The sequence below is a fragment of the Mycteria americana genome, chromosome 9 (genome assembly GCF_035582795.1).
Source record: "Mycteria americana isolate JAX WOST 10 ecotype Jacksonville Zoo and Gardens chromosome 9, USCA_MyAme_1.0, whole genome shotgun sequence".
NCBI lineage: Eukaryota > Metazoa > Chordata > Aves > Ciconiiformes > Ciconiidae > Mycteria > Mycteria americana.
Genome location: NC_134373.1, coordinates 37050595 through 37062314, shown reverse-complemented (window position 1 = coordinate 37062314; position 11720 = coordinate 37050595). Strand labels below are relative to the sequence as shown.

General features: G+C 42.2%; 1 protein-coding gene across 1 annotated transcript; it reads left to right on the top strand.

Moving 5' to 3' along the window:
• The first annotated feature begins 7189 nt into the window (after positions 1 to 7189).
• CXCR4 (C-X-C motif chemokine receptor 4) lies at positions 7190 to 10767 on the top strand. Its single transcript, XM_075511543.1, has 2 exons — positions 7190 to 7327; positions 9180 to 10767. The coding sequence occupies exons 1-2, from the start codon at positions 7289 to 7291 to the stop codon at positions 10239 to 10241; spliced, it is 1101 nt and encodes a 366-aa protein (XP_075367658.1). The 5' UTR covers positions 7190 to 7288; the 3' UTR covers positions 10242 to 10767.
• Positions 10768 to 11720: the final 953 nt, after the last annotated feature.

Below are 11720 nucleotides of genomic sequence, written 5' to 3'. Positions count from 1 at the left end.
GCATTAGAACGCTATCACTTTCCTGTCAAATCAACCAGAGCACATGCCATGATGTTTGTAAAGTCTTCGTTCCAGCTGTTATGGAAATGATGTGGATGATACCTGGTTCAGCACAAAGTTTGCCCAAAGTTGCCTGTTCCATTTCCTAAAAATGAATTTGCACCAGCAAGATGAAAGCTTAGCAAGTTCAGTTGTAACAGGTTAGCTCCTTATACCATGTGGCTGGAGCACTCTTTATGCAGTAAGAGATACCCTGAAAATTGGATTTACCTCCCCATTAAATCAGAAACAGAGGTTCAACATCCCAATCATTTCTTCAAGCAGTTCTCCTGCTTTCATAGAGGCTGGTCACCTAATGACTGGGAAGAAATCATACCGTGTGACCTCAGTGATTATTTACAAAGATTAGGCCCCAAATCCTACTTACCAATTTTTCAAAACAGCAAGAGCAAATATCACTATTTATAGCCAATCAGCTCAAAATAATAAGCGTGTCATATCATGCTCATTTCACTGGCAATTAATGAACAAAGAAAGGAACATACCTGCCATAAATATTCCTACAGCTCTCCATCTACATCCTTATATTTGACTATAAATAAATGGATATAGCAGGCTGTATATGTGTATTTACTCATGGTATTTAAGCAAGTACTGTATATAGAGGGCTTGACTGCAGCACTGAAAATTTGGCAACATTTAATGGAGATTTTTTGGTTGTTTTAGAAATCTTGGGTCATCAGACAGACATCAAACTGATGGACAGTTACTGAGTAAATGCTACCAATTGTATTACCTAAGTCGGAAGCACTGACTCAGAAATGTAAAGCCAGTCTTACTCCTGCAACCTCCTGGTAGAAAAAAGGCTGTATCTCAATGGCATATTGCAAAGCTGGCTTCCAGCAGTAAAAAAAAGTTCGGAATTCTAAAGTGAATTTTCCGGAAGATAGTGGGAGGGGACATCCAAAAGAAAGAAACGATGGGAATGCACATCGCTAAATTTGGGCGGCCTCCCTACCTGCTGAACAACAGATGCAGTCACCAATTTTGAGAGGAAGCAGAGACAGAAGCAATCCCCAGCATGCAGATTCAAAAACAAGTATCCAAGCTGAGGTTCAGCCCCCATATGTACAGACTTTACTTCAAAGCTGTTGCAATAAAACTAAAACATTTGTGAGCTTCAGACTGCTAAACTGAGCTAAACAGGAAGAGCTGTTGCTCCTACTCTGCTTTCAGTGCCACTTTTTAGACACAAAACAAGTGGGCAAATGAGCTAAAAAAATTATTTCAGCAAGCTCAGAAGCTCACAACGTGAAAAATCAATACCTACTACTGCATCCAAAGAAAGGAACTAGAAGAAATGTGTGAAAATGACAAAGAAAACATGGCACATGTTAGCATACTTTGCTACATCCCAAACATACAGTTCCACAGACACCATTTCAACAAAAGATTGATCAAAAACTCTCAGGTCGGAAACACAACATCAAAATGCTATTTCCATTGTGTAGAGCAAACAGGCTTAATGTATGCAAATGTAAGTTGATGGATTTTGATCCAGATAACTCTGGGCACTGCTAGTAGCAGAGGTATGAGGACATGGTCTGATGCACCTATTTTGAGTCATAGAATAATTCAGGTTGGAAGGAACCTCTGGATTCAAAGCTAGACCAGGTCACTCAGGGCCCTGTTCAGTCTATTAGTCTTCAAGTAGCTGTGTTCTGTTTACACAGGTAGAACAAGCAATGCACAGTCCCAGATATGACTGTATCTCTAAAGGTATGTACTAAGAAATCATGAAATTGTGAAACTGCGTATGTGCATACATGAATATCTGAACTAGATTTTCTAATTTTATCCATATGCTCTTAAGATAGGAATATAGCATGCTCTTAGCATGGGTCCACAGAAGCAAATCCTGTCCTTAGTAATCCAAACTGAACTGCGAGCAAGTTTCTAATGGAATTTTACAGCATAAAAGAATATCATAAGAAACACATCTCATAGCTAAACAGAAATCTATCTGAATGCTATGAAAGCCAAAATCCTACCTGGTTATAGTAAAGAAATTACTTGTGATATAATCAGGTAGGTTTTAGTTTGTTTTCATAATTCTGATCCAACCTCAATTCTGGAAAAAAAAACCACTTCAACATGTCTCCAAAAGTGTTCTGCTATATAATCATCAAAGATAAAACCTTCAGCCTCAGTGATATGCAAATGAAGACATGTTTGTTAAAAGGATTAACAAAGTTGTTCAAAGCATCTTTTTAGTCTACTCTGCTTCCAAACAAACAATAAACTGTCTGCATGCAGTGAGATTTGCTAACCCATAAACATAGCCAAATGGAGGAAGAAGATCAGAACCTTAACGAGTTTGGTCCCCTTTGAATTTTAGCTGATCAGTGTCACCAATAATTTCAACAGGCTCTAAAATAAGCACTTTTTGTCTTCAAAGTGCCTTGCAAACATCAACCAATTAATCCCTACAACTCTCCTCTGAGGTAGGTAAGTAGGTATTGTTATCCCCATTTTACAGTTGGGTGAACACAGTCAGAAGGGTTAAGTGATTTGCTGCAGGCCACAGATGGAGGTGGGATTAAAACACAAGAGTGACTATGATTCCTTTTAGAGGACAGCACTTTTTTTTCCTGCTGACTTTTCTGTGCTGACTTTAGACATCTTGGCCTTGTGGCAGTACTTAAAGGAAACAAAATAAATTATCCTTGTTAAAAGCAAGGAACCATAAAGAAATCTGTCTTTTATGCCGGTGTTGATAATATTTTTGTTGCCTTATACTAATGCAAGGCTTTTTCCTTTAATTTTATTCTGATATGCAAGTATCGTTCCTTTCATGCAGGGACTTATTCCTGTGGTAATGTAACATGCTACCAATTGAAAGATATGTCCTGCTCCTTTGCAGATTTTATTTTGTCTTTCTGCTTTGATATCAGTAAATTTAGGTGGCACCCTGCCCATAAAGTGGGCAGACACTCTGCTTCCAGGATCAGGATAACAGTTGGTAGGCTTGTTCCACTGCAGCAGAAAGAAATGGAGACAGGGAGCTTTGAGAACCAAGAGCAAAGAAAGCTATTAACTGAAACCCAACTCCAGCAAACCGCTTGTAACCATTCTAACAGGCATAAGATTGATACCTTTCCCACTTCAACAGAAAGATCAGATGGAAAAGGCAGAGTATATCCTTTTCCTCTCTATGTATACAACTTCGGGCCACTTGAAGACCCATTTGTCATGAAGTCAATCCAGTGTATGGTAATAAACATTTGAGTTTTATGAGGAAACCACTTTTCATCTAGTGGCAAGCAAGTCCACGACATCAGGTCCCTGCTGTATTTTTTAGAATAGAAAAATCCACTACTCAAAGCTAATTTCTTGCAAATCCTGACCACATTTGCTGTTATTTTTTCAGAAGACACTCCCCCCACTTTCAGAAGTCTTCCAGTACAGGAATTGACATGCACAGAGAAAATCAGTGAATATTTGAAAATTATTCACTCCCTACTATATAGTACAGTAGTTTCAGTCATATTGCTGGTTATGTATTTTTAAGACACAATCATCTATGTGTCCTGAAAGGATAGCTCCATTAATGCTAAAAAATAAGGAAGAGTTTATTAATACACTATTGTAATTAATACGCTACAGTGGTATTCATATATTACATAAACCAGGGATCATATCTCCTTTGTGTTAAGTGTCGCCCACAGACAATGGTGTCATCAAACTTTTATTAGCTATAAGTTTACTTTGTTAAAGCCTTCAGATTAAGTAAGTCATTTAACATAGTTAAATAAAATGCAATTTATTTTTCTATTTGTGTGGATACTGAATCAAAAAGGGTATTTTTCTCATTAGAGAGGTTTATTAGAAACTATTTTGCTCTTGCATGACCAGCACTTATGTCTCTTTTTAGAAAACAAAAAAATAGGTTAATGATTCACAACCTCAGGAATTGTATTGTTAGCGTAACAGTGTAGGAACACATAGGATTTTGAATCTCAGAGGGCATGTTTTCAGTAACAAAAGTATGTATTACATGGGTTAGGAAGGGTCTGATTTTCACAGTAATTCTGTGACCAGAAAAACATGTCATGCAAAACATAAGCTTGTAAATTGCTATTTGGTAGCTCTGTCTTACGAAGATTTGTAGCTAACTCTGAATTACATGCTCTGCAGAAACAGCTCCCTTCTTTTGTCACTTTGGAAATCATTAACTTGCCCTGGATGGTCCTCCATCCAACAAAGGAAGTTTTCACATGGATTTTCTGATAGGAGAAACAAAAGAGATCGTAGATAACAAAATAGCAGTGTGAATGATAGTTTTAGAGGACCTTCATCCAAACACATTTCAGTGACTTCTCATCAGATAGGGTATCAATCCCCAAATTTCCCACCACTCAGCACTACCATGCTTCAGGGCTAATCCATGGAACGAGATCTTTCCTCAGTTCCGAATTTCTTATGTTATCTATGAACACAAATAACTGAGTCACTGTCCCATATCCCATTAATTAACAAAATCAATTTTCACATAATACGCTTTGCTGATACAGGTCTATCTGCACAGTAAAATGGAGGTGTGATAACACTTGCCTGCTTGGGCTGTAATTACACTTGCACTTCTGTGCATCAATACTCCACATGTCAATGTACTCCATGCTATCCACCCCAATAAATAACCAACCAACTCTCAAACTTGTCAAATAGCTCTAGAGTTCATGTACGTGTATATATCTTTTTGCTCATCTGCAACCATTGCCACAAGCCACCTCCACTACAAGCTTATTTTAATGTCTTGCACTGCATACATGGAGAAGGAGTAGTGTTTAGTCTTCTGTGCCCCTCTGAGATGAGAATATGTTCTCCATAAAAATACATCTGTCACCCATAGGAATTTCTGGCACGGTAGGATCCAATTTTTCCCAAAAGTTCATCTCCCCTGTATGCAGCTCCATGTCCCAATTAGTTTTTTAGCACCTGTCCAATATGCATATTTCTGAAAATCTGGTTCACATGTTTGCAAGTTCAGTAGGCTGGAGAGCCTTTCAAGCAGCATACCCTTGCTGAAAACTGCACAGGAATTGCTGGAGCCATGAGCTGGGCATCCTCCATAAGTGAAAAAGGGAAAGATGATTATATAGACATGATCCTACTCATCCATATAAAAAAATCCCTCATCTGCTCATTTATCTGCCTGGTCATCTAACATTGGCCTGCAGATTACTTGGGGCATGTATTTTCCTATCTGTACGTCTAGAAAGTAGTGAACACATCACAGGTTCTGTGGAAAATAAGGAATGAATAGCAATAATTATAATTTTGTCACATTTGTTTTTAAAGAAGTTCAGCAGGGTAGAATTATGGTCACAAAAGGCTAGGATTAGTATCTAAAAATGGGGATTCAGTAGAAGATTATTTATTTCTATAGAACTCTAGCATGGTATCCCTCTCAAATATTTCTGGACATAAACTCAAAGTAGATATTGAGTTTTCTGAAGACTGCTAATTCCTGAGTTATAATCAATTAACTTTTGCTTTTAGTGCAACTTGTACGTGATATTCCAGACCTGCTAACAAAATATTGATTGCTATCAATGTAGTTAAAGTATGTAATCACATTATAGGTCATACCTTACATATCATGTTTTTAACAAAAAAAAAAGATAATCAGTGCTATTAATCACGACCAAACTCATACTCACTGTAATGCATGAGGAGTTCTAGAGCTTTTAGGAGGAAGAGTAAGAGAGTGACTCTTGTCAAATACCTGGAAATAATCTTTGCATCTAAAACTAGTGGCTAACTCGGAGCATGTAAACTGGTAATAGGGGCATTTAAGAACAAAACTTTTGTCAAACTTTCATTTTATTCATCTCTTGAGGCTACCAGGGTAATCTGAGCATACTGTTATTACATAAAGTATGCCCCTCTCCCTTCTTTTTCTTTCCGCTCCAAGTTCCAACTGTAAAGAGTAAATCTGTATAACTGAATCCATTATTCCCAATATAGTTACTCACTATGATGTGAGTTGTGAAACTGGGGGGGAAGACGACGACACACTATTCTAATCAAATTCTTTTCTACAAATTAGTTTACCTGCATGAATATCAACAGTACTGAGACCCCAGAGACAACTGTAAAGGAAATCCATGATTCTGGTTTATTTTTCTTTATATTTGGGTTGGTTTTCCCTTGCAAACCTATTTTATGATTGTTATTTTTATCCTACATATACAATTTCAGGTTTTTCTCTCTTTTTTTTTTTTTTAATTATCCAACTACTGGAAACAGATCATTACTAAAGATATTCACCCGTCACATTTTAAAAAACTAATTTACAAGCTTGAGATTAAGGAGCAAGACAAGCAGCGTTCCTGATATTAGCGGGCAAATGAAGAGCTCACTGTTTGCTATTTTTAGATGACAAGACATCGAGCATGCAAATCCATGGTTTTAAATGAAGTTGGCAGCACCATTATTTTGACAATGTTTTATTTTCTTCCTGATTTCTATTGTTTCCTTAACACATTTCCCATAACATTCCAAAGCTTTTTTGGAACGATAAACCATCCTCATATCTGAGGCATGCTGACGAAGCACCTGCAGCTCCTCATCAGACTTCTCACCCAAAACCACAGATGCCAGAGGCGTTCAGCGAGCAACCTGCAGGCCGCTCACCTTGCAGCCCCGAAAGGTCTGCAGAATCCCTCATCCCCCAGTAAGGACCAGCCCCTAACTTCCTGCTTCTCCCAGTACACTCGCTCCTCAGCAGGGAGGAGAGACAGCTCTGAGGACCGGGTTGACTGTATTTTGAAGGGTATGCAGGACCTCTCCTCTTCCTCCTCCATCCCAATTCCCGGACCAGTGACTTCGCCTGGAGCTCGCCTGGGGTACCCATGGCAACAGGGGGCCCGACAACACACTTCAAAGAAGTTTCTGGAGGAGAAATGCACAAACCCGCTTGTACGAACGCATCCGTCAGAGGGTGGCAAATGCCCCTGCAAGGCGCAACGCCCCCGCGGGCACGTCGGGCAAGCGCTGCAGACAAAGAGCGGTCCCAGGCGCCCGCCCGGAGCCCGGGTGCGCGGTGACACCCGCCGGGGAGGAGCCAGGCGCGGCTGCCCCCGGGGCGGGGGGGCAGCCGGGGAACTTATAAGAGCCGCGTCCCGCCAGCAGAGCCGGGGCGTGCGTTTGGCGCGGCGGCGAGTGACGGCGCTGGGGGAGGCGCGGCGGCGGCAACCACAACTCGAGAGCGCGGAACCGTTAGATGGCTCAGAGCATGGACAACAGCCTCGACAGCCTGGACGTAAGTGCCGGGACCTGAGCCGCTGCCGGGCTGCTCGACGCCGCTGCTCCGCGGCAGCGGGGCGACCGCCCTCGCTCCCCGCCGGGCTCGCCCATGTGCGCGCTGTTTGCAAACAAAGGTGCCCTCGGCGGAGAGTGCGGGCGTCGGCGGGCGGGGATCGCCCCGAGCCGCGGGGGGAGCGGGGCCGGGGGCACGGCGGGGGGCGCGGAGCCCGGGCGCCGCGCCGCCTCCCGCCCTCCCGCTTCCCAGCCCGCGTCACTGCGAGGGTCTGCGGGGCGCAAACGGGCAGGGCTCGGCCCTGACCTCTTGCCGCTGCTGCGTCTGGCTGCAGCGCTTCGGACCCTGCTACAGCTGCAGCCGCTGCTGCGTCTGGCTGCAGCGCTTCGGACCCTGCTACAGCTGCAGCCGCTGCTGGACTCCCGCTTCTTCCCTCGGGCTTCGCTGCTTGGCCGTCAGTTGCAGCGACACGCGGCGCCTTTGCGGGCTGAAAAACGCCGGTGGAGCAGTCACAGCCACGGGAACGATGAGGGGGGAAACAAGCGAGGAGGTCTGGAGTGATCTGACCCCAGGGAACGGCATCCCTCTGCCCCCGTGCCCGCCCTAACCTCGGGCTGCCGCTGTGCCGGAGCGCGGGGGCCGCCGCGCCGCCCCCGCGCACGGTGGGGCCACGGTGGGGCCGGGAGCGGCGGCAGCGCCCCGCCGACCCCTCCCGCCGGAACGCGGCGGCGTCCCCACCTTCCGAGGGCCGCTCTTCTGCCACGGGGTTCTGAGAGTAGTTAGGACCAAAAGGGAGATCCCTGGCGAGTTCCACCTCTCATCCCCAGTGAGCGCCCGCCTGGAGCTGGCGCAGCCAGCGTGAAGCGCTGCGGGACCCTTGGGGCGCGTCCTGCGCGGAGGTCGGGGGTCGTGGTGTAGAGGGCATGGAAACTAAACTCTGAAAACCTGAGGAATTGGACATAGCCAGGTGGCACTCGCCCGCCTGCCTTGCTTTTCAGCGTGGTGGCCAAAACCGTTGGTGGTTTCCTGATGTGCTTTCATGCCCTCACCAGAATTTCGCTTCCTTTTTCCCCTGCTGTACTTAGTTCAGCAGTCTGGCTGCAGCCCAGCACAGCCAGCTCACCCCCTGCCCCGCAACCGCAAAGGGTGGGGAACAAAGGGAGGGGAACGTGGCTGTTCGTGATGACCCTCCATGGGGTTTGAGTTCCCCTACTTAAGGTCACCTCTTCCTTTCTTTTCTTTATGGGCTTTGGGTTTTTTTTTCCTTGTCTCTGTCTGTGGAGCTGTCAATTGCTTCTCAGCAGGGCATTCTTGCTATTATTTATCCTTTATTACATCAGCCAAGGGTACCTTCTCTATTTCTCCTTGACCCCATCCCCTTAATGAGAAGGGACTTTGGAGCAGCAGAATTACTAAGTGTAATTTTTTTTTTTATAGCTCTCTGTTGTAAGGGTTAAATGTCATGGGTAATACTCTGCGCAGACTAACCTCTTGCATCCAGCACTTCTAGGCTCTTCCATTTGTAGTATGCATCCGATTAGAGCACTGAAGTGTCCAGAACCAATGATATTTCTGGGAGTAGCCATTATCTTTCTTTTCCCTTTCATCCCCTGTCCTTCGTTACAAGATCCTACCCCTTAGAGGAAGACAAAGGAAGTTTTTTAACTTGTTCTTATTTGCTGTGTATTTTTTATATATATATACTTAACAAATCATATTTTTCTGCCTGGTTTTCAAAAAGTTTGCCTATTCATGATGATGGAGACTGCTCGGGCAACTCTTAACATACTGTCATATAGAGTGAGCTTTTGCAGGGGAGCTAACGTCTAATTTTTTTAATTATTTTTTCTTTTAGCTGTCCTCCGGGTTAATCATTGAATTTTCTGATAATGGCACGGATGAGGTTGGTTCAGGTGACTATGGAGACTACGGAGAGCCATGCTTTCAGCATGAGAATGCTGATTTCAACCGGATCTTCTTGCCAACAATCTACTCCATCATCTTCCTAACAGGAATAATCGGCAATGGATTGGTTATTATTGTTATGGGCTACCAGAAGAAACAAAGAAGCATGACTGATAAATACAGGCTGCACCTCTCTGTGGCTGACCTCCTTTTCGTCATCACCTTGCCATTCTGGTCTGTGGATGCGGCCATAAGCTGGTACTTTGGGAATGTTCTGTGTAAGGCAGTTCATGTCATTTACACAGTCAACCTCTATAGCAGTGTCTTGATTTTGGCCTTTATAAGTTTAGATCGTTACCTGGCAATAGTCCATGCTACCAACAGCCAGCGACCACGAAAGCTGTTGGCCGAGAAGGTGGTGTATGTAGGCGTATGGCTACCAGCTGTGCTTTTGACAGTGCCCGATATAATTTTTGCCGGTACTAGTGAAGTAGAAGGAAAGTATCTATGTGATCGCATGTACCCGCATGAAAACTGGCTGATTTCTTTCAGATTTCAGCATATCTTGGTAGGACTTGTCTTGCCTGGTCTAATAATCCTGACTTGCTACTGTATTATCATATCTAAGCTGTCACATTCAAAAGGCCACCAGAAGCGCAAAGCCTTGAAGACAACGGTTATCCTCATCCTCGCCTTCTTTGCCTGCTGGCTGCCATATTATATCGGCATCAGCATCGACACATTCATCTTGCTAGGAGTCATCAGACATCGTTGCAGCTTGGAGACAATAGTGCATAAATGGATCTCCATTACTGAAGCCCTGGCATTCTTCCACTGTTGCCTGAATCCAATTCTGTATGCCTTCCTGGGTGCCAAATTCAAAACATCGGCACAAAATGCCTTGACATCAGTTAGCAGAGGATCGAGCCTCAAGATTCTTTCAAAAAGCAAACGTGGGGGACATTCTTCTGTTTCTACAGAGTCTGAGTCTTCAAGTTTCCATTCCAGCTAACGCTACTCCTTGCCATCATTTTTTTATAAATAGACACTTTAAAGTTGCGCAAGATTTCAGAAAAACAAGACTGACCATAATGTACAGATTTATTTACAGTTGGAATTTTATATTGTTTCTTTTAGTCTCTGTGAAGTTTAATTGACTTATTTATATAAAAAAACTTTCGTATTGTTGACAAACTGTCTAGGCAGGTCCTGTGGACAAGTGGTTAGTTCACAAAAGTTTTAGTGCTTGTCTGTATGTATAGGTATGTGAACTAAACACTTCTGGATTGTAGCAAAGTGACTGTTAAAAGTTTAGAAAATATTTCTCTGTTGTTTATATGTAAATATTTTCAGTGTTGCTGTTAAATTCTTAAAAATTTGGCTGGAGATTTTTACCTTACTACAATATGTTTGGTTTACAATAGCTTAACTCTGCTGTAGAAATGGCACTTATAACCAAAGCCTCCTCTGTTATATGCTAGGGTTTTTTCCCCATTCTCAGTAATTGATGGTTTGCAAAGTTTTCTGTTCAAGGTTAATAAAAGTATATGACAAAAAGTTATTTTGAGTGGTATTTTTATTGCTGGTTAAGTGTTTTTCTCAATGCTTTTATTTACAATTCTCAATGCACAATAATTGCTTTGAAAATTGCATGGCTCTTGTATGAAAAGCAGAAAAATGAGTTTCATTCAGTACATACTGATTATTGACACCTGTGAGTTCTAAGAAATCATTTGTTTTTTTCACCAGAATACATTTACGCCAGTTAATGTTATCTTTAGAATGACTTAAACTATCACTTTAAACAAAGAACTTTTTGAGGGCAAAATATCTACAAATGAAAACCGATCTATTTAAGCAATTGCTAAAGTTTACAGCCTCTTAGGAGTCAAACTAAGATTACTGCATGTGACTAACCTTTATGCCATGCATATAAAGTCAATCCTACATTTCTTCTGCCTTTTTGCTGTTCTTCTAAATCTAGTTTCACATGTTAATAGTAATCAAAAGTAGTTGAATCAAAGCCATTTTGCTATCTGACATTGCATTTGGACTAGAAATAAAGTTACTGGTGTATCTCCAGTGGAAGGTAAGTGTTTTTTTCGCTATGGAGCTTTCCCTATCCTGTCTACATCCAGATTTTCTTAAGATAATACAATATAATCTTAACATTCTTTTTAAAAATCCAGAATGTGTACCAGTTCTTAAAAATATTTTTAGTAGGAATCAGCTAGACTATAGAATTTCCAATAATTATTGTTGAAATCTTACTCATCTTAGTCATATCTTCATGTTAGTAGAGTGCATTCAAAAGTAATGAATACCCAAGAGGACAGAGCCATTGAGGATATTTGTATGTTCCTAAATTAAAAAAACAAACACAACTGTTACTGATCTATAAATAATTAGCAGTGTGGAAGTCAAAAAAGCAAAAAAATAATACCTACTAGTCACACAGAACTGAAATAAGCAATGTGGATATTGCAATGAT